This window comes from Aulonocara stuartgranti (genome assembly GCF_965226115.1).
Source record: "Aulonocara stuartgranti genome assembly, chromosome: 19".
Classification (NCBI taxonomy): domain Eukaryota; kingdom Metazoa; phylum Chordata; class Actinopteri; order Cichliformes; family Cichlidae; genus Aulonocara; species Aulonocara stuartgranti.
In genome coordinates, this window is record NC_138955.1 from 8372816 (window position 1) to 8396775 (window position 23960).

Consider the following 23960-nt stretch of genomic DNA (forward strand, 5'->3'; position numbering starts at 1 on the left):
CTCACTGCAGGTCTTAAAGTTCATTTGATGTTCCACAATGTTGGTCTTAAGAAGCGTTTTGGGAGCGTAGCTAGGATTAAAGGCTACACGAATAATACACTTGACTTAAGCTTTAACTTGAAAAGTGTCACCCTGGATGGATATATTTAACTTCAGGCTCTTATAAAAATGACGTGACTCACAAGACCCCAAAAAACTGTATTTTTAATTTCTTGCTTTCATGTGGATGCAGGAAAATTGCCACATCTCCTCTATCGGCTCCTTATAATTTTAACAATCTACGCATTTAGTTTTATATCATAAGCAATCTTGGATGGACAGCTGAAAGATATGAGTGTCCCCCCTCCCTTGATTCTTACTTGTTCCTCTCAGCTTATATAGACAGACAGGGAGGGCTGCTTCCATGTCATTGGCTGATCTTTGGGTTGTGCTGATGACCAGTAACCACTGGGTGGATCTGGGCCCGTGATTACGTCCACTTCTTTCCTTCTCACGGATATCCTCAGGGACCGTTAATGCTGTTTTGAGCACTTGTGGTGATGCTGTACCTCAAAAAATGTTTTTCCCACTTTGATTGTGTTGACCAATAGCCATAAGTAACCACAAGGTAAAAATACACAGGTACAAGTATGAATACGTCTTCTTCCACATAAACTAAGGCTGCAGAAAGAACATTTTGTGCATTAAAATGAGTTAAATTATTGTAATATTTCCAATTTGGTGCAAGCCTGGATCGTCCAGGATGGCACTGATGATCATTTTACATAAAAGAGGAATGGATTGGATGCAAACATCAGCAGTTATGGAGGAAAGAGTGGTAGGCATCCAGACGTTGGTCTCCCATTATAAATATCCATGTCACCACAAAGTCAGCACGAGAGAGGAAAACAGGAACATTTTCTGCTTTTGCTTTTCTAAATTTAAGGAGGAAAAGAACTGTCTGATGTCTGGATTTTTGCATGTAGCTGTGTACATTGTTTTGGACTTTTTCTCTCCAACACTGTTTTTAGCAAATTAAAAATATACTTGACATTGTTTTGCCCCCTTGCTATATGAGAATCCTATGTTAAGGTGACAAAAAAAACCCTTTAAAAAATGTCTGTCCTCACACACGAAGTTTGAGGTCACGCAAAAAATGTAGCATATGACATAAATATTAATCAGAAATGTTGAAACTGACAGTAATTAAAGAGATCGTTCTTCATAAACCATTTAAGAATTTGCGCAGACATACACAGGCCCATTTTCAGAAGTCGTCACGCCAAAAACTGCTGATTAAAGACGCAATAAATTCTGCTAGCGGAGCATCTGGTGCACCATTCTGTTTGAGTTTAATCATAGTCTCAATGTATCTCAAAAGAAGGGGAAACTGCCAAAGGTTTTCACACAACAATATCAACCACTCTGCACACCAACACAATTGTGCCATAATGGGTACCATTTAATGAAACTGCCAGTTAAGGACCTGTGAGGCATCTCTGTCTCGACCTAGAGACTGATTTACTTACCCTCTGTCTCATTTGTGCAGCGGGGCCTCCCACTTTGTTCTTTTTTGGTAGGAGCCAAACTTTGCTGCTGTGTAACCTTGTAGGAGTATGAAATCCATCGTTTCAGAATAAAGTACTTTTTGGGGGGCGTTTTGATTATCCACTAGGCTGATGCTCCAGACACTCAACTAGCCAAACACATGATCAGTTTTAAGCTCTGCTAACATGACTAGAAAAGAGTTTAGCCTTTTATCGTGCTGAACTGCATTGCAGTTTGGCATTGGAACATAGGAGCATTACTTCTGCATTTATCTCTGTATGCCGTGATAAATGCTGATCTATTTATTTGATAAGTTCTGTATTTGCTTCCTAAGACTAATAATTTCTTTGAGTGATCTCGGTAGAAACTTACATAAATGACAATAAAAAGATTAAGCTGTTGTCTTAATACTAAATTAGTTACTTGTCCGCCCTTCACCCCAAACCAGTCATGGCAGTTGGCTGCCCTACGCTGAGCCTGGTTCTGCTGGGGGTCTCTTACTTTTAAGGGGTTTTTCCTTCCTACTGTTGCCAAGTGCTTGCTCATAGGGGGGTCTTCTGATTGCCGGGGATTTCTCTGTATTATAGTAGGGTTATACATTTACCTTACACTTTAAAGCGCCTTGAGGCAACTGAGCCCTTTGTCAGATTGGCCTCCTGTCTAGGGTGCACCCTGTCTCACACCCTATGAACCAAAATCAGAATACTTTATTAATCCCTGAGGAAATTATGTGGCCACAGTTGCTCCAAGACAGTAAGAACAGTAACTAAACTAAATTAAATAATACAATAAATAATACAACTAAATATATATGATTGAAATGGCAGCTGACAGGTTGATCCCTGAAGGATAAGTGGAATAAAATGGATGGATTGATGGAAACAACTGTTGTTGTAATATGTTGCTATATAATAAAAAGCTGAAATGAAGTGAATTGTTTATCCAGCTATCTATTTTCTTAATTACTTCAGTATTTAAGAAACTTAGTTGTTAATTACCTTAAAAGTTATGACGATATCTCTGTGTACTCCTCATTTTGGCAACACCTCTAAAAAGAGACTCTGTGGAACATTATATATTTAAAGTTATGAAAATTGCAGCAGGTACCTCACTTAACAAAGCCTCTGGGGAAAATGAATATACTGTGTTTCTCTATGTATCATGCATCATATTTATAGCCAAAACCACAAATTACTGTATCATGTCCCTTATGACGTATTTTTCAGGCTTGGTGGTTGACAAGAGACAAGGAGAATCTCAATTTGCAACCTTTTTGGTAGCAATAATGGTAAGGTAGCAGAAAACCTAAACGATTGCACTTAAAGTCCCATTTTAACCAGCAATACTAATTCTGTAGATATAGCTGAACAAGCATGGGAATAAACAGCCAAAGAGGATGATCAAAGCATAACTTTTTTTAACTCCTAAGGCAACACTCTCATTTTCATTGCGTGCTACCTTGGGGGTTTGGCAGAAAGCCACTGGGTTAAATGTGCAGGGGGGCCCACTGGAGACACTGAGAGCAGAGACAGTGACCACAAGCACCCACCCTGCCCTGCTGCTCCAAGGCATGGGTTATATGCATCATACTGTGTCATATAGAGAGTTTACAAGGTCCATGCTGTTTCTCTTTACCTCACTCAGCATTTAAGTATTTTTATAAGGGAGCTATGATATATCTCAATTTTGTTAATAACTTTCATAATAATCATGTTTGCTGCTAAACTCTGAGCTATTTGCCTCAAGATAATTAGTTTATCTAAGAACTAAATAAAAATATAAGCAACTGGTAAAGGGACTGCACCAATATTTTGCAGGGGTACAAAAATTGAGAGGGAACAGTGAGTTTATTATCATCATTATAATTATTATTTTAGGGAAAATGGGGAAGAACTGAATGTGTTTTATATATCAAACACCTGCATTCTGCATGCATACTTTTGAGTCCATAAGCAATTTAAGCTCACCCACTTTTATACGCCCACCATTAACTAAAGCAAACCACCATGTAAAATGTAAACAAATATTTTGTTCTTTATACAACCAGGTGATACAGAGCAAATATGCAGTACTATGTCTTGAACCATTCCTCATTTCTTCTTATTTTGTTTCCAATGACCATTTTCAGATGAATGTTTTTATTTTTTTTTATTTGTTTCTTTTGTTGTTGTTGTTTTCTTTTGTTTTTATTCCCATTTCTCTAGTTGAGTCTGAAAAATCCCAATGATGATATAGTTTGATAGACATAAAACAGTGATTGATTCCAAAAGAGCTATTAGCCGAAAACTTATCTCAGCATTGAATGCAGTGTGACCTTAAAAAAATCTCAAGACACTGAACAGTGTCTGAAAGTCATCACTTAGAAATAGGCCTTTTCTTGACACGGGATGTGAGAGATACATCTGGCTTTTCAATTGATCCACCTACTGAAGCTTCATCAGAAATGGTCTGGAGAGTGGCTGTCAAGAAGCCATTTTTAATGAATGGAAAGAGGGTGAAAAGGCCGAGGTATTACAAATTTAATAAGAACTGGACTGAAAATCAGGGCGAAACAAGTCTTATGCAGTGACGAATTGAAATTTGACATTTTTGTTTCAAATTGTCATCGACATCTACGGATGAGGTCAGACACGTGCAATAGTGAGCGTCACAGCCATCTGTAAAACACAGTGGAGACTCTGTCATGGTTTAGCTCTGCATTCAGCCAGTTTCTTGACAGATAGATGGGAAAATTAATGCAGAAAAGGAGCATCAGGCTTTCTTCCACAATGTAAAACCGTGTGGAAAGCGTCTGATTGGCAACAGCTTCTACAGACAACGCTCCCAAGCACACTGCCAATGCAGTACAAACATACTTGGACAGAAAACACGCAGTGGAACATTATCAGTCAGGACTGGCCTCCCCAGGGCCTGGACCTCAATAATATGGAAGCACCGTGGGATTATCCTGACAGAAAACTGATAAGATCAAAAGAAGAGCTTGGAGATAAGTAATTCTCCAGAATTTCTTTAAGCTCTCGTTTTGGTCTCCACCAGCTGCTGAGGGGATGGTCTGGCTCTCATGGTGCAAACTGTCATTTCATGCATCAAAACTATTAATAATACTTTGAAGCCTTGCTTGTGGATATTGCTGCAAATAAAAAATAACATATAAACGAGTAAAACATTTGGTTAAACACTTCAGCAAATCAGTTTCATGGTCTGCTTTAAACTGCTTTGCCCCTATAACATAAATGTAAATCAACAAAGACAAGATAAAAACATAAAGATATCTTTCAATCCACCTTCCCACCCCACTTTCAAATAAACAGAAAGCCTTTTCAAACACTTCTTTCATTAACCTGAAGTCAGCCATAAATAGATAAATTCCGAAACAACTTAATTGGCATTAACTTAATGATGTGCACTTTGCGAGCCTAATGGCTCAATTTTGGATGAAGAATGAGAGTTGGGTTTGGAAAGTGTAAGCTGTTTGGCAGCTGCATGTGTTTACACTGCTCTTTTCTAATGAGAGAACTTCAGGTGGAGAGTTAAGTACTCAGCTCATGGGGTCAAGCTGTGCCCTTCCACCTGGTTTGTGGAATTTAGAAGCTCGTGTCTCACATCCAGGTCTATCAACTTTCATGTGTGGCCAGTTTGGCGCTCTGGGAACAGAGGCAAAAGGATCTGCTGAGTACTCTAAAAGCTGGCGAGAAACTGCAGTTTGGGCCAACTGCTTTATTGTTAAAAACTGAGTCATATAAATTAACTTTATCACATATAAGCTGAACAAGCTGGAGGTGATCAATTTAGTCCCACAAAAATGGCCTTTACTGTGTGAAAGAAACATAATTAAAGCCCTCAACAAAAGAGGGGACGTGCATACTGCACCAAATTAAAGATTTATCTGTGAGAGTGTGCCTTATGTGGTCTTTGACATTACTGATTACAGAGCACGTGCTACATCAAGTTACTGTTACTGTACCCTGGGAACGCTGAAACGTAAGGCCATACATAATTAGACAGTTAGCACCAATCCTCCCCTACATATAAACACTCCCTTCACCACAACAGATAGGCCAAGCAGTTAAAATTGTCCCAACAGCCCCAATATCGTCTCTTGGAGTCTGAAACACTCTGCCTGTGCTATCAAGGACTGAACTTACTGTAACCCACACAATAAAATCCCAAGGGGAGAATGAAATACAATACTCACCTCAAAAGACCTCATTTAATCGACTGAAAAGTCTCCACAGCGCTACAGCAGAAAAAAAATCCAGTGACCTATCATAAACTTATATTTAGCAATCAAAGCTCCAATCAGAGCACTGACAAATTAGGGGTATATTGTACTTAAGCATAGAATTACAATTCTATTTCTACAGATCGAACATCTCCGCAGGCATCGAGAGAAGGTTATTTCAAAGCTTTCATTAAGTCTTTCACGACCCAATTCTCTGCTGATGTGAAACAGCACAAAATCTCTGCAGTTTGTGGTCGCATGCACCAACACATACCCATACTTGAGAGTATTTCAAGAGTGACCAAGCATCACTTTGCATCTAAAAAAACGCAAAGAATTCTCAAAGAGTACAACATGTACTCAGACAAAAAATAAATAAATAAATAAACGCACACATAAAAAGTGTTTTTTTAAATCATTAATTTGGGTTGTAGTGTCCAATTTTCCTTTTCATTTAGTTGTTAACGTGACGTTTTCAGCAAACAGTAGCTTCTATTGTGTTATCAAAGTCTGCTTATTGGTCTTGGAAAGCAATATGCTTTTTAAAATGTGGTATAAATCAGATAAATTTCAAATTTCACTTGAGCAGTTTTATTTCAGTCTAAAGCCAATGTGTTAAATAAAGATATTTAAAAAAAAATATTACAGAAGTGCCAACTTTTCTACATAATAACTTCACCTTACACAGTCTGAAATTGAGACGAACGTTCTGGGATGTTTATTTGCCTAATTTTAAAACTCAGTAAAGACCAGGTGATTTTTTAAAAATAACGTACTATACTGACAAGTAAAACCTTTCTTTTTGCCATGATTTTATCTATTACTCCACATAATGCAAAAACTAACTGGAACACTATTAATTTGAATACCAGAAATGTATTTATCCCTAATTTTTTTAGATTAGGGATTTGATTTTCTCAAAAAAGCAAAGACGCTAAATTATCTTAACTAATGCCTTATTTCATCACTACATTTTTAGGTGAACTTTTTAAAAGGTTTGTAGATTTAGTTACTTGAGTATAACACTACTTAATTACTTCCTTCAGCTTTTTCTGGTCTATCGTCTGGTCATCGATGTCCTCTGTCAGTGATGGATTATTTGGTGAATGATGTATCCACTATAGTTTTCGGCATCTGCTCAAACTCCGTGGGTCCAGATGTAAATCAAAGAGCGGCCGTCATTGCGGGAAAAGCACAGTGAATCACAGCATCCTAAATAAAGCTCTCTAGCTTTCCTTTGTCTAAACACCAAAACCAACTTTCAGCTCTATAACATAACATTGTGTATGCTTAACATGTTGCTTAACGAAGCAACAAAACCATGGCAACAGCCACTATTATATGTATGAGTAAACCAGAGCGGGCTTGTTGTTAAAGCCCATAAAATCTAGGGTAGTGCATTTGCACGCTGTGTTTATAACCTGTGGCATAAACTGCTTTATATATTTTCAACCCTTTGTCTTGAAACTTTAGTGAAAGTTAGATTAGACGAGAAAAAAGCCAAACTGGTCTGTGTTGTATCGTCTAAGCTTCCTTCTTATGGCTTATGTTGAGTCGCCTAATCTTACATAGAGCACATGCACAGAGTGCCAACTCTGATTAATAATTGAATTATGAATTAAAGACACTGCTTACATTATTACAAAGTAATAGATACATCTTTTTTTAAATCTCAAATCATGAATAAAACCAGAAACCGCCAACTTTTAAAAAGAATACTTTGTGTGAATGATGAACAAACTGAGTTTTCTGTAGTGGCTGTGATTTGAAAAAGCTGAGCACACCTTCCAGCTAGGACCTGATTTGAAAATATTTTTGACAAATAGTCTGTGCACCTCTGTATGACTACACATAACAGTCTCTTTTCTTTATCCCCAGGTGATTACTGACATTTAGAGTCTATCGCTGCATTTCATCACAGGGCAGAAATCCCAAAATGTCTGTGGAAGCACATTTCAGCTCTCCCGCTCTATCTGCACAAGCAGAAGGGAAAAAACAGATTTTCATAGTCTGCAGCTTAAGCTAAGCTCTCAGTTGGCGGCTGATGTCAAACTGGTGCAGACTGACAGACTGGAGCGACTGGGCAGCTTTTAATTCTCAAAAAAAACCCTGCTTATAATGTAAGGTTCTGGCACATTTCCGACCTTTAATTTGGAAGAGGGTGTTTCACAGTCATGAAACACTAAAGAGATAATGGCTAGTGAAAGTACAGCTTAGAGTAAATGCGTGTGTTGAGGTGTGGAATATAATTAGTCTAATTTCAATGAAGCAAACCGCTTGTCTGTGAGGTTACAGAGGGGATCAAACTCAACAGAGGGGTTTCGCACTGTGATAAAGTGAAAGTGAAGGGCTTTGAAATAAGAACACAAACATGAAACCTATCTCATTTAGGCTTTTAATCTGTCATTTCAGCAAGGAAAAGAGCAAATGTATGCAATTTTTGCATGACAAGGCGACAAAAGAGGCCAATCCAGTCATGAGAAATGCAATGTAATCACCGATAACAGACGTTTTCCAGTCACTCATAAATCACCCCTCACTTTTATGTCAAACATATAATGTATTTAGGCATACTGAAGTTCAAACTGAGCATCAGGACGGGGAGGAAAGGTGATTTAAGTGACTTTGAATGCTGGATGGTTGGTGGTGCTAGACAGGCTGGTTTTTAGCAACTAATCTACTGGGATTTGACCATGCAACTATCTTAAGGGTTTACAGAGAATGGTCCACAGAAAGGAAAATATCCAGTGAGCTGCAGTTCTCAGGAAAAATGTTGATGGGAGAGATAAAAGGAGGGCGGCCACACTGCTTCAAGCTGACAGGAAGGCAGTAACTCAAATAACGACTTGTTACAACCAAGGTATGCAGAAGAGCATCTCTGAATGCAAAACAAAAGCATAATGGAGTTTCAGTGGTGTGAGTGGGGGATATATTGTTGGCAAACGATGAGCATTTAAACACCATGGTCTACCTGAGCATTGTTGCTGACCATGCCCATTCCTTTGTGACCAGTGTGCCATCTTCTGATGGCTGCTGGAGCCTGCCACAAAGCTCAAATCATCTCAGAGTGGGTTCTTGAATTTAACAATGAGCTCAGTGTGTTTAAATGGCCTCCACAGTCACAAGTTCTCAATTCAATAGAGCACCTTTGGGATGTGGTAGAATGTTCTCATTATGGTTGAGTAGCTGACAAATCGGCAACAACAGTGTGTGATACTATCATCATGAACCGAATGGCCAGCAGGGATTGACCTCAGTTGTTAAAAAGAATTCTGATTGTATAGAAGTCTACAGGAAAGTAACTGCATGGTCCCAGCTGTTAGTTTTAAGACTCCTTCAATACAGCATCATACGTAAATTATTGTGCCACTGAGAGCAAACCAGACAATAAAGCAGGACAGGCTTTATGGTGTGGCTCCTCGATGACTGACAAATCACTACCAAATGAGCGTGCAGTGGTCTCAGGTTGTCAGTCAAATCCACCACCCACCACCTACTCATGGCATCGAGTTGCAAAACATCAAAACGGTGAAGGCCAAAATGCCAAATTAAAGGCTTCAAAACAACAAGCCCAAGAAACAGATGATCTCATGATGCCTTTGTTCATCTTTTATGACGACATCACTCTTATCGACTTGTTTCCAGTTTCAACAAACGCTGTAAAAACTTGGAAAAAGCTGTTCACACTGTTGTTCTGCATCAGACAGACAACGACATCTAATAACTCCTGAGCACAGGAAAGTATTGAGCAGAAATACTGTTAGTTTTTAGGAGTTAGCAGTAAGGCCAGAAACACTGCACTAAATAAAATGCTAATATTACACTGTATATTATGCAAAAATGCAAAAGTTTACTAATCATTACTGGCATTAATTTATTTAGGATATGTTTAAAGTCTGTGCTTGAGCACAGCACAGATGCACACTGCGACTAGCTTTCTTTGGTGATCCTGTGAAATTAAGTACAGTATATACCAATATACCCCAAATTATTAGAAAGTAATCTGTGTTTATATAAATGCACAAATTGACCTTATAAAAACCAGTCAGACGGCTGAAAATAAAATAAACATTCACTGCCCGAGTACTTACCACCTAAAAATGGCCAGTTTTGGCACACTGAGTGACATGCACGTGGCAGCACAATCTGCTAGTGAGGGGGTTTTCCATTTACGGGAAAACATGTCTGATCAAATGTTCTATCCCTTTATTAGAAAGCCACTTGAGAAAGCTGTTGCCATCTAAATGCGACTGCAAGAGTTTCCAGACAGAGTCCACCTGTCTGTCTGGAATAAGATGGGTTTCAAACAGCAGCGGCAGCAACAACCACAGTTTTACTCAACCACATGCTGTTGCAATCCAGAAAGTGACTAGACCAATGTAAACACTGTAGCAGAAAAAGCGCAGCAGTATTAAGACTGTAATTCTCTCTTCCTTCACCACAGGACCTCAGACTTCCACATTTGGAGATTTTGTTTGAAATACAGAACCGTAAATAGCTGAGAAAAAGACAAATTGGAAAGTCTTTTAAGTCTTATGTGTCCCATTCAGCCGAGTTAGCAGTTCACCTTGTGCCACTTGACTGTCCAGCTCCAACTCACTGCCATAGAGGAAGACATATATTTACAGGGTTTAAGAGAAAAGCCCATAACCTTGGAAAATAGTATTTACAGTAGATGCATTATCCAGAAAAAAGATTATAGAAGAGATTAACAGAGGCTCTTTGTCGGGAAAGAAGGTCAGAAACCCAAAATAGTCATCAGGCCTGTCCTAGAAAGATCCTGCAGCAAGCTGTCATTGCAGTTAAAGCTATACATGCTGCAATTGAGGGAGAGAGCTGGAAGTGACATTATAATTATTACGTTAACAGGAAAGGAAAGTCTTACATGTGGATCGGGCCGGTTAACAGGTCTCCAGTCGTGGTCACTTAAGACAGCTGCAGTGTGCCTAAATTACAGAGCACAATGACTCACACTCTTTCTGTGTTTAAGACCACTTGGCTCTGCTCGCGAGGGGACAAGCCCTCACAGTGAACTCGACTCTCCAAAGCGAAACTGATGGTTCAACAAAATGACAAACTCCTTGTTCTGCTTTGCAATGCTGGATGTATTACTGGCTGTAGGAAAAATAAATCATCTAGACCCTCCAAGAAGATTATAAAATCCTGTTTCCTTAGCTTCAATCCGCTGGATGTCACAGAAGCTCGGCTACAAGTCCTCCCAGCAGGCACCTAAGGTTTAGTCACGCAAGTAAGAATTTTATGTACAAGCGCGCAAAAAATGTTATATGCCTCTAAGTTCTAAGCGTGCATATTCCTTGTACAGCATCTTGAACTCCAAGCTACCTGCAAAGCATTTGGTGTTTCAACAGCTCATTTCATGTAAATTTGGGTCTAATAGCTCCTTTAAAGATGTACTAAACCATGTTTTTTGTCAGGAAAAAAAAGTTTAAATTGCTTGTAATTTCACAGCATCATGCAGAACTGCAGACACGGGCACTACATCATACAATTCTGACTAAATGTGGACATTTAGTCAGGATTGTCTATTTTAGGCTACAAGTTCTCTTACAGTTTCACTACAGATTTGTTTTGTCTAAATGTCAGGGACGGTCTCACATGACCTGTGGTTAGGCAAGTTTAATGCACTATATTTTCCTTTATAGTAGGCGATCAAACGATACACTGAAGAAGAAATACCTCGGACCCTTGCTGTGTCAGACAGCTTTCCATTTCCACAGTCCCGGCCCATGTAAAGCTCTGGACAAACTCACTCAATACAAATGTTTTTGGATCCACCTTTGGCCCGTCTCTTCGAAATATTCTGCAAATATAAAGTCTGGTCCCAAAACCCCCTTAAACAAACACAATGAGACGCCAACTGCCAGCTTGTGTGTTCTCCTCCTGACTTATTCTGGGATGTTCTTGTGTTTGTGGATTACCAACAACAAACTCCAAAACATCTGCAGCGAGCCATTCGTCTGAATAACTGTTTTTCAAATAGCCAGCCAACTGAATACTTTCACATTGGTTTTTTATGGCAACGCTTCAGATTTTTGGTCACATCTGAGTTCAGTTTACAAACCAGCTGCATATTTGTCGTTTTTATAATATTTTGCAGAGGTTAGTGTGTGTCTTTCATTACTGGTTTTTCTGATGTGTCAGTTTCCGTTTGGTGATCGGACTTTATTTTTTTCTTTTCCAATTACAAACAATAAAACTCAATAAAATAAACAATGACATAACTCGGATCCAATGCTGCACTGACTCAGAGCAACTAAGGGGGTGAAGCCGTTACAAAAGACTGTGTATAAAAAAACTGGAATAACCAGTTTAATAAGTTTGAGCCTACAGTACAAAACAATATAAAACTCATTTGCAAATCACTATCCAGTGTGCCCCCAGTCCTGGTCTCAAGCAAGGATAAATGGTGCTGCTGGCCAAGACGGTGATGGTGGAAACTATGCTACTGTTGGCCGAATACAGAGGAGGAGAAGAAGGGAAGGTATGTTGTAAGGCAGCATGAGGGAAGGAAAGGTAGGAGTATGTTAGTGAGAATAGAAACTTTAAATGTTGGGACGATAGAGCTGCCGGACAGAAGGAAAAGAGGAAGAACAGAAAACATTCAAGGATGTAGTGAAGGAACAGGAGAAGCTTGTGTGACAGAGGAGGATGCTGGGATAGGGTGAGATGGAAGCAGATGACCCGCTGTGGCGACCTCTAAAGGGAACAGTTGAATCCATCCATACATCACTCAGGTTCACCATGAGGCTGAAACCTATCCCTGCAGACACTGTGTCAGGTCAATACTTCATCACGAATCAACCAAACCAAATAACAAACTTAAACCTTATAAGGAGAAAACTCTGTGTGCACTATTATTTTTACTGCAACTATATTTTATAGAAAGTAGACAGCACACTATTGTTTGTTAGTGTTTTATAATGTGGACTCGTTCCCATTTAGACACAGTTAGGGTTACTGTTTCAGGCCCAGTCAAAGTATCAACCCACACAGGGTTCATCAGCCAGCAAAACAAACCTCAAAACCACAGCGATGGAGCCACGGCCCCGGCATTGTTCTGGACACGCTGTACATTAAACTCTAGCTAACTTCCTGTGGCTGTGTCTTTATATAAGGTTTGTGAATTGTGTGGGTGCTAACTCACAGGTTAGCCCCAACACTTATTTTGAGACAGACATGGCTCTTCCCAAATATAGTGTACAGAAACAACACTTGTCTTGTCTCTCCAGCGGTCATAATGGCGCAGTGCTAACAATCTGCTCCAGCAAGTGAGGTGACATTGTGTTGTGTAAACATGGTTCTTGGTTGTCACTCTGGATTTGAAGCACACAAAGTGTCATTCCCCCACCACACGTTCAACTCAGATGTGATTATGAACAGACAAGACAAATAAATAATAAATCCACCTCTGCTCCTCCTGCCTTTCACAAGCACTTTCCTACACACACACACATACACACACTCTAACAGATTCTCTTGCATTCACTGATACAGACGGTGAAACCCTAAATTTTCACAGGCACGATGTAGCGGATTAGTCATTATCCTTAAATACAGGACTCTGCCACCTATGCTTAAGCGCTGAAAATCCCATTAAGGTCGTTTTATTTCGCTTTGATATCTTTAAATGATCCCACAGTAAACAGATAGTCTCAGCAGTCTGTCCTCTGTTTCACCGTTTGTTTGTTTCAATCCCCCAAAAAACAACCTCATGATAAAAACGATAACGAGCAAAGATCGCCTCCTCGCTTGAGGACACAACAAGCATGCGAAAAATATCTGTATGTTCTTATGACCTTTTTACCTTTGAAGTAAATTGGGTGCCCTGTAGCACCCCATAAACTGTCTGGCTGAGTACTCATTCAATTAGTTTCTGGCTGCTGCACTTCTGAAGGCCTGATTTCCTCTGCAAAACTAAAGAAAGCTGCCCGAAAATGACAGCTGAGTCAGACCTTTCTATAAGTAAACATTCAGCATACTGAACTATGGAAACAGAAGCAATCAAATCAAGTAGCATTCGACTCGCTTCACTGGCAATAAGCAAGTCCTCATTTTCAGAAGTGCGTCTAGCACCAGCTTCAACAGCCAGAACGGCGATACCTTCACAAGCAGGCAGTGAGCACAAATTTCAAACTATTTCCAACTTATCGGCTTAATTACACAGCAAATGTAGTGTGTTTACGGGGGTAAAACACCCTAAAGTCAAAAGAATTTACGTTAGATTACCATGCGGTGTCTGGCTGAGGAAAGCTTTCATGTTAACACGCAGCTACATGCGTTTACACCTGGCATCTGTCAAAGAACACCCAACAGGTGCTTTCTCATTCATCCCCCCAGTTTTTCTGCCTTTCTGGATTTCAAACTGGTGACCTCCCAGACACCAGCTCTCGTCTCTAAAGCTACCGCTGCCATTTTTCAGTTACTTTTACGCTTCCGGCACCATTTGGGTCCCTGTTTGTTTTCAGGACCCTATAATTTCCCCACCAATCACTCACATAGGCCCCTGTCAAGGCTGCCATTCATAAAGTTTAAAGTAGTTTTTAGTGGTCCGTGGAGTTTATTGAAACATTAAATTTGTATCCCAGCAGTGATGGTGTATCTTTAGCCTTTAACTCACGTGCTCGGCCCGGGCCCCCTTACATCAACCACCAATTATGTGCCTCTGCTGGGTGTGGGTTGAGCCTCAGCCAGAATGTCGAAGAAACCAAAAACATCGATTCCTAGGCAGTGGAGCGCACAGAAAGAGAAACAAAATGCGAAAAGCTTTCCCTCAAATACTGTTATCATTGCAGAGTACAGGCACAAACATCACCAGCATTGCCAGTAATGCTGTCCACTCTCTGGGGATTTTAGTGAAATCCACAGGCTGTTGTTAGATACGGATGAAGGCCTGAAGAACATGCAAGGCCTCAAAATGCCAGTTCATGTCCTCTGCAGAAGGGTCAGGCAAGAAACTTTGCCCTGTCATGGCTTCCCATGCTTGTTTTTATCCTTATTTCAGCCCATGTTTGTTTTGTGGGGCATATGAAGAATCTACAAAGAGTTATGCTCCAAAATAAGAGTTTCTGATTGGACACTAGCAGCAATAAAAAAAAGTATATATGAATCCCTGTGTTATGCAATAAAAAAGCATTGACATATGACTCCATTAATAATCTGAAACTGCAAAGCTACTAACAAGAGTTGTGAGACAAATATAGTGAAATAAATACTGCAATAATTATTGGATAGTGAAGTACCAAAAAAGCAAATACTCAAGAAGTACCTCAAATGACTCCTTAAATGACTGCTGTCACTAAACTACATGAAAAACAGCCATAAAATCTGTGCGATCTTAAAACAAGGAGCGATTCAGCTTTCACTTGCTCCCAGTGACTTTGGGCGTGTGCATAATTAGCTGTTTTCTCTGTTTTCTAAATTCAGTAAAAAAAATATTTGATGTCACATATCAAGGGTACAAAGTGACACAAAACTGAAAGCATGTGTGTGTTTTACAGTGGGGGGCTCACAAGGAATATAAGCACGAAGCGACGTCACTACCTCAAGTTTGAAGGCCGTTAACCTAATTCCTAATGGTTATTACAATGAGGCTTGCCAGCCACATCAAGCTGCTGCGGCGAAGTAATGAGAAGAGCAGATAGAGCTCTGCCATGTACTTTTCACAGCCTTCAATTCAGCTGCTAGAAGGCACAAGGACACTGCGTCCTTCTCGAATAAGTGCAGTGGCGTGTTAAGAAAAGCAAAAAAAATATATGCTGCAAGGTTATAAACAACATCAAAATTGCACTGTCAATTCAAGTCTTCCTCAAGCCAAAATGAGCTCTGGTTCCAAAGCGCAGCATGAGCCTTCCTGTCGCTTCACATGCAAATGCATGATGGGAGTTTTTTTTCATGCATAAAGAGATGAATCATTGTTTTCAGAACAACAGACTAAAAACAGAGAGCCTCTTTCGCATTGGCTTTGCCTTGTTTGAAAAAACATAAACTGAAATGATCTGAACCTAAACATACAAAATCCTAACTCCACCCTCCTTTGCTCTGTTCTTTCATCTAAATCTGACTAAAGCCGGAAAACCTCGGCCTCCTCCTAGGGCACAAGCATAAAGAGATTTTAAAATAATAGAGCATAACTTAAAAAAAAATACATAGAACAAAACTGGTGGCACACTGATGTGGCGTTGGTGTGGCATTCACCAGTAATTTCATCAAAATAGAAACCTTCTGCTGTATATTTGCAGGAGAAACCTGATTTTCCAAAGCTGATGAAGCAAGACTAAACATGCACATTCAAAAGGAAAACTTCCAGTAGTGATAACTGGCTTAAGTGCTCTGCTCCTTCCAACTGAGACACACTTCAAGTAAATGCAATGTAACTTCTCTCTATCATTTTACTGCCTCTGGTAGTCAGTCTACACCTTTGCCGCGAGCTATCACTCCCAACTCTTTCATGAGCAAAATTTCAAATATTTGAAAATGAAGATCGCAAATTATATTACGTTTTATTTGACAGCAAGAGTGAACTTAAACAATACTTGCCAAACGTGATTAAGTGATATGAGCCGGGTGAAGGTAGCACTTTGGAAAATTGCAGATAATTTGGTCTAATTTACTAAAAAGGGGGTTCCAACAACCCATGTTGTAGAATCTTTAATTATATATGTGGTGGAAGATGCCAGTCACGGTCACATGTAGTATAGACGCCTTATGTAGAAACATTTTGAAGCCCTCAATCACGCAGTTCATCATCATTTCTGCAAATATACACATGTTGTCAGCAGTATGTATATACATTATAAGAACACAGGAAGAACATGTGCCATAACTGGCTGCGCCATTCACCAAGGAGATTTTGGGATGGGCCATGGACTACCCTACACATCGTTTATGGCTACTTGTGTGTTTGAGAACATGTGATTATTTGGGTGTATGCATTTCCTATGTGGCTGGGGTGAAACTGAGAAATTACAGTTGGAACATCTCAAAGTAAGCAACACAAGGTGGAGGGTGAGGGCGAGGGAGGATAATACTGGAGGACAGGAGTGAGGAAATACAACATTTTGACAGGAACTAGCTTTTATTGTAGGGATAGGACTGAAACCTCTGATGATGCACTGAGGCGGCCAAAAATAACAAGTGACCACAGGAGCATGGCCCCTTCTCTACAGCAGCGGTACCTCACTCCAGGGATAGGTGCTGTACCTCAGTAAAACCTGCCCTCTGGTGTTTAAACAGGAGTAGTGAACTCTAGTGTAGCAAACACTGCTACACTAGAGTGCATTTACAAGACTGCACAGAAACAAGCCCAAATGCCTTTCCCAGTGGCTCTTTATATAGATTTATTAGCTGTTTTGAGGGTGAAACACATACAAAAATATCCAAGTTAAGAAAAAGTGTTCATCTTGAAATAGAGGCTGAAATGAAATCTACTTTGTCCTCTATTAGTCACATAACAAGCTGACCAAATAATAATACCCAGGAAATGTACTGAACTAAATATACGAATCTCTTAAATGACGCCTTCACATCAGTGAAAAAAATATTTTTAGTTCATTTCAGTCAAACTCCACAAAAGCTACTGTACCTTTCATGAAGGCAAGCTTTCCCCACCACTTCCCTTGTTTATGTTATCATGCAGGCATAGAGGTGTCCAGACAGACGGCACAGGTAAAGACAAGTTTCACCAGTCGGCTGGACAAGATGTAAATTTGGAGATGAGACATATAGTGCACTATACATCCTCAAAGCACGCTTTGTGAAGCTATACAGGTGCCGTTACAGACCTACAGTAGCTGTCTGTTTTGACTACCTTAAGATATTTTCATATTTAGAAAGAGGAATTTTAACATAAACATGTCCAGAGCAGATTTTTAAATGCCTCCTGTAAAATGCCATATGCATGTAACCAAGATGAAAATGAAAGGTGTCCTTGTTGCTCTCGTTGAGATTGTTTTTGTCCACTGCAAAAGTATACTTTTTTATTGTTTTATAGTTCAGGAGAAGACAGAAATAAGTGATAATCATGTGTCTGGATATTCAAGACATGGAGGAACCCTGATGTGACATGCCCGCTTTGGGCAGATCTTTCTGCTAATTACAGCCTAGCTGGAGGAGGGAGGTACTTGAGTGGTGGGGGCTTTTTTTTTTTTTTTTTAATGATGCGCAGGGTAGATATGGTATAAATACCCACATCATTGTACTGGAGGGCAGCATATCCTCAGTTGTGCTCCTACCCTAAGGATATACAGCAGCACCGGGAGCTCACTGGTGCTGAGGAGTTTGGTTCTTCTCGTTGGATGCTGGTATGTGAAATTTCCTCTCTATCTCTAGGGGAGTGCTGTCAACATCTAGGCTTTGTGTGGGCCTTCAGTCATTCCTGTGACTGGTTGGAGAAAAATAGAGCAACTTCTGCTGCCTTTTACCTTCATTTGTAATACATGAGCCTGAAGTGTGGAAATAGAAAATTGTGCTTTCTGTTCTTATTTGTTGTCTAGTATTGTTTCTGTAAGAAAGATTAAAGCATGTTCTTGTACCAGAAAAGTTTTCAGGCTCTCTAAAATTCACACTAATACAAACACTAAAGCTTGATGGCACTTTTTATACCTTGAAAACAGATGTACTGACTTTCTTCTTCTTCTCCTCCTCCATTGCAGGTTTGACCTTGCAAGATGGACATACGTGTAGCGACCATCCTCCTCCTTGTGGTGGCCTCTGCAGCAGCCCACGGAAAGGGTTACGTAGTGAGGAAGGTGATGCCTGTGAAGAGCCATGGTAAGAATACGCATCATTTCGCCCTGTGTTCAATCAGTTTGTGAGCTTCACGAACAGCCTATCAACTTTATGGGAGATCTTCTTCCATAAAGTTGGTCTTATTTGAGCAACACTGTATGGCAGGATTTCCTTACCTTCAGTGAGGGGGATAGCTATTTTGACCAATAGAGGTACCGTAAGCAGCCTGACAGATGATAGGCACAGCTGCACTTTACTTTGAAAGCTGAACTCCACCTTGCTCTGGGCCAGTGTTGCTCTCTGATTGGCTACAACAGGTTGCATGCCTCTCCAATGAGGCCGGAAATTGCAGGTTATTTGCACGAAGCAGAGCTTGCAGGTTTTTGTTTTCCTCTAAATCACCAGATTAAATCTCCCTCTGTAGTTTTTGTAGCATTTCCTGTATATTTGTATCCTTATATTCACCCAAAGCGCTAGCTCCGTAGTGTAGTGGTTTAAACATTCCCCAAACAAGCAAAAGATCCCTGGAGGAGATAAAAAAAAATCCTGTTAAGAAGGGAATCGAACAGGCGGAGCTTTTCTCTGTGGCGACCCCTTATGACTAAGTGAGCCGAGTTATTCACATTAGCAACAGTTTTATTACTTTATTTTATTCTATTTTGCGCACGTTTCACAGGAAGGCACTTTAATTCTGTTTACAATCTGGCAGAGTTATTCGCTCTATTTGTTAAGCAAGCGATTTATTTAATTGTTAACATGAGTTACGTTTGATTTTCTTTTCTTTTTATTATTTTGCCAAACACAAAAAGAGAGGTTGTGTGTTTCCCAAACGCAGTGCAAAATGTGAAGTGTCGCTTTTGTGTCATCAGCTCATTGCTGTTTCTATTTGAGAAAGTAGCTGTTATGGGGTTATTTTTAGTTTCACACTGACAATTAAAGTCCAGTCACCCAGCAGTGTGGTTTGTTTGGGTGCGCCTGTTTAACGCAAAAGTAGAAACATCTGTTTGGCTTTATCCAAACTAAATCAGAATAAGCCAAGGAGTGAGCCTTTTACACTCAAACCCATGTGACCACATTAAGGCAGCAAATAAAAAAGAGCTCCCTCTTATTTTGCTTGAGTAGCTCCTAAACAAATCATAAGGCTCTCATTAAAATCTGAAACCTGTACTTTGTATTAAAAATAGTCATTCAGCAGGTTACATGCAGCCATATTTCTTTACGTTATGCTTTTTCTGTATTAAAATTAATTATTAGAATAATACTAAACATGCATCTGTTTATAAGGGGTTGCTTCAAAATAAAATATGCATGTAACATCTTATAATATCTGTACATCAATAGGTGAGTTGTATGTGGGCGTATCTCACAAGTTAGACCATTGCTTCATTAGAGTTAAACATGCCCCGCCTTCTGGATCAATTAGTCGATCATGTTTCAGCCATTTTAAAAAATAAAGAACATTATGTAGAGAGGTTTTCTTAAAAGCTAAAATTCAGCTCATATTTGATTGCTGAAAGTCATATTGCTTGTGAACGCTGCAAAACTGATGCACACTCAAACACACTAAGCACTGAGAGCTGGCCAGAACATCCATGACCCAGCACTTGTCCCTTGAATGGGATGCAGTCAGAGTTACTGAACATCCTAAACAGACCCTAATTTGAAATAAGTGGTTGAATTTTATGCACAGACTTAAGGTATCCTGAACATACACACAGAGATTTCTTTCACTTTGTTACTTTGTGTCCATTTTTGTTTTTTGTTTTTGTTTTTTTGTTGTTTGCTAATGGAACTAATGATGGTTTCTCTTTAACTCTTCACAGTGGTGTCAGTGGCAGGTGAGCCTGGTCCTCCAGGTGAGCCAGGCCCCGAGGGACCTTCTGGCCCTCCTGGCCCACCAGGTGAAAATGGTGTAGGCTATGCTGGACCTCAAGGACCTCCCGGACCCCCTGGATCTCCTGGCCGCTCCATTGCTGGTAAACCTGGATCTCCAGGTGGTCCTGGCAAACCTGGCAGGCCTGGAGACTCTGGTGAGAAGGGAGATACTGGAGCCACTGGCCCTCAAGGACCTAGGGGAGTCCCTGGATCACCAGGAAGCCCTGGACCTGCTGGCCTCTCTGCTACTGGCAAGCCTGGACCATCAGGTCTTCCTGGAGCAATGGGACCTAGAGGAGAGCCTGGTCTGAAAGGACATCCAGGTATCCCTGGACTGCCAGGTTCTAAGGGTGATAGAGGGGTGGGAGCACCTGGACCTCAGGGTGAGACAGGACCTGAAGGGCCTATGGGTCCACCTGGAGCTACAGGTTCATCTGGAGTTGGAAAGCCAGGAAAATCAGGTTCCCCAGGTGAGCCAGGAAAATCAGGTAGCCCAGGTAGCGATGGTGCCCCTGGTCCCATGGGACCTCAGGGACCTAAAGGACACACCGGTGCCCCAGGTGTTGGTATTCCAGGTAAACCAGGTGAGAATGGTGCCCCCGGTCTGCCTGGTCCAAGTGGCCCTAAAGGCAACCAGGGACCTACTGGATCCACTGGTGCCCCTGGAGTGCCTGGATATGGAAAGCCAGGTGCAAATGGAGAGAAAGGAGAAAGGGGAGCTACAGGTAGCACTGGTGCTACAGGCCCAAAGGGTGAGCAAGGTCCAACTGGATATACTGGTGCTACTGGTGCAACTGGCCCAACTGGTCCTACTGGACCTCAGGGTGAAAGAGGTTTCACAGGTGCACCTGGTGCTGTTGGCCCTAAAGGTGACACAGGAGCAACTGGTCCTCAGGGACCTAAGGGAAACAAGGGAGATCAGGGAGCACAGGGTTTCCAAGGTAAGCAGGGTTACCCAGGACCAGCTGGTCCTGCTGGGGCCAGAGGGGAAACTGGACCCACAGGTGAAAAAGGAAATGGAGGTGCCCCAGGTACCCCAGGAGCCCCAGGTATCCCAGGCCCTGCTGGACCCAAAGGTCATCCTGGTCGCCCAGGTGAGCAAGGTCCCTCTGGATCAGATGGTGCACCAGGTTCAAGAGGACCTACTGGGCCTCAAGGTCCCGCTGGTGCTCCAGGCCTCAAGGGACACCCAGGTCTCCCTGGTGCCCCTGGCCCCGCTGGTTTGGCTGCTAAGGGTCTCACTGGACCTGAGGGTCCTCCTGGTCAACCTGGTGAGCCCGGCTCTGATGGAGAACCTGGCCCAGCTGGCCCTCCTGGTCCCCCTGGCCCTCCAGGTGAGGTTGCATTTGAGAAGGGCAAGGGCATGGAAGTGAGCGAGATTATGGTGAAGTCCCCCATGTCTGCTTTCACTGCAGCTCTGACCACCCCCTACCCTCCTGCTGGCAGCCCCATTAAATTTGACCACATAGTGTATAATGCTGAGAATCACTATGACCCTGAGTCAGGCATTTTCACTTGCCAGGTTCCTGGAGTGTACTTCTTCTCTTATAGCATCCATGTCAATGGAGCTCATGCCCTGGTGGCTCTGTACAAGAATGGCCAGCCTGTTATGTTCACTTATGATGAGTACAACAAGGGTTTCCTTGACCAGATGTCTGGTAGTGCTGTCCTCTTGCTCGATGAGCAGGATACAGTTTACGTCCAGATCCCTGACGATGAGGCCAATGGCGTCTTTGCTGCAGAGAATGTCCACTGCTCTTTCTCTGGGTTCCTCATCGCTTCAACGTGATACGTTGATTCAGTAGTTTCCGAAAGCCAACCAACTAAATTTGCCATTTCTCAAACTAAACTCCCTGTTCGTTTTTCCTCAACCTAACAGACAGGCAGTTCACCATTTTTGAGAAATAGTTGCATCTCGACTTGAAAACTACAAGAAATAGGTGCTTAGAAGAAGGAAAACTAATTTATGAACACAGGTGATCAGGGGTGGGGTAAGCAATCCACAATGTTACCAGTGAGATTTTAATGGAGACAGCATGTGAAATTGAGATGTTAAACTGTGTTATGTCCTGACTTTTTCTTTTCCATTCTGTTCCTTTTACTGACTTCAACTGGTGACTCTTAATTTAGTGTTTGTCTGCTTTTGTTTGTTTTTATACAACCTTGTTTTTTTTTTCTTTCAGTTTTTTTGTTTGGGTTACCAATAATCTTATTAAAAGTACCCTAATACTTTTTTCTGTGCAACCTGTTGTACTAAATGTGACTTGAATATATTGTGAAATGGTAATGGTCAAATTGACCGTTATGACGAAATAAGTCACCAAAATGCTGTCATGGAAACACAAACTGTTTTAACAGCAACATCGTTGTATCCCTGGACATACATTGTGTCATGTAAACCATAATGACCAAAATAAATGATGTCTTAATGAATGTTCTGTATCAGAAGTTTGTTTTTTTTTATTTAGCAGCTCATTTAATTTGAAAACTAAAAAAGAACTCAGTTAGAGGCACATAAAACAACACAAAAACTGCTTAAGAAGACACACAGTCATAAGAGTCAACTCACTTTGAGTATTTTGTGAGCACTGGTTGAGTTCTGTAAAAAAATAAAACCCTAATCCAATTTAGTTTTCCTGCAGATTCATAAATTAAAACAAGAAATCAAGTTATAATTGTGATCTGTGACAGGTTCAACACAAGATTAAGTTATTGTGAAAAAATACAAAAGTAATTTAATATAAATATTATTAATACTAAAGTTACCTAAGATGAAGCATCTTAAGTCAGCAACATGCATTCATCTACTTAATGGAAGCTTATTCCAGCTGACTACCACAGAAAGGCGGAGCGTACCATGGACAGGTATGCCCACAGAGACACAGGGATAAGATGAACAATCCACAGCGAGGCTCTAATCACCCAGCAGGTTCAAACCAAGCACTGGACTACCATGCCATTATTTGTTAGTAACAAGACGTTTTAATTTTAAGCACTCATATGGGTTTTGTAAGCAAAATTTTGGCTGACAAATGTGAAGTGGAAGTATCAGGTACTATAAAATGGATCTTCCTACCAACGTTACTGTTGGACTTACTGTCCTCAGTGTAATGTAACTTATATAATTATATATAATGTACATAATGATGTATTTCTATTCATTTGTGGTCATTTTGTTAAATGTATCACCATAAATTGGTATCCTGTGCACAGTATTAACTACATGCAGCACTGTGCAAAAGCCGCCCCTCATTTCTCTATATTTTGCTGAGAAAATGGGAAATAGGTGCAGCAGACATGTGCAAACATACATGGATATACAGTTTATAAGGGGAAAACAGAGTTTGAACATTTCTAACAAGCTTAAAAGTCAATATATGGTATGACCACCTTTATTCTTCAACACAGTCTTAACTCTTAGGCAATAATAGTAATTATTATTATGTAAGACCAACCATTGCTAATTTAGTCTACCCTTGAAGTTGAGATTCTCTCACAAATTTGCCATTGATCATATCAATTTAACCAGCTTGTAGTCAGTATATGTGTTTAAAAAGTGCTTAAAATTCACACATACTTCAGTGCAGTA

General features: G+C 40.6%; 1 protein-coding gene across 1 annotated transcript; it reads left to right on the forward strand.

The window, feature by feature from the left end:
• The first annotated feature begins 17960 nt into the window (after window positions 1-17960).
• col10a1a (collagen, type X, alpha 1a) lies at window positions 17961-22804 on the forward strand. The gene is made up of 3 exons (XM_082516583.1): window positions 17961-18069; window positions 18421-18538; window positions 20320-22804. The coding sequence occupies exons 2-3, from the start codon at window positions 18436-18438 to the stop codon at window positions 22158-22160; spliced, it is 1944 nt and encodes a 647-aa protein (XP_082372709.1). The 5' UTR covers window positions 17961-18069; window positions 18421-18435; the 3' UTR covers window positions 22161-22804.
• The last annotated feature ends 1156 nt before the right edge of the window (window positions 22805-23960 follow it).

Coding starts and splice junctions, on each gene's coding strand:
- col10a1a (XM_082516583.1), top strand. CDS start 18,436: ATGGACATACGTGTAGCGACCATCCTCCTCCTTGTGGTGGCCTCTGCA. Junction 18,539..20,319: donor GATGCCTGTGAAGAGCCATG/GTAAGAATACGC, acceptor AACTCTTCACAG/TGGTGTCAGTGGCAGGTGAG.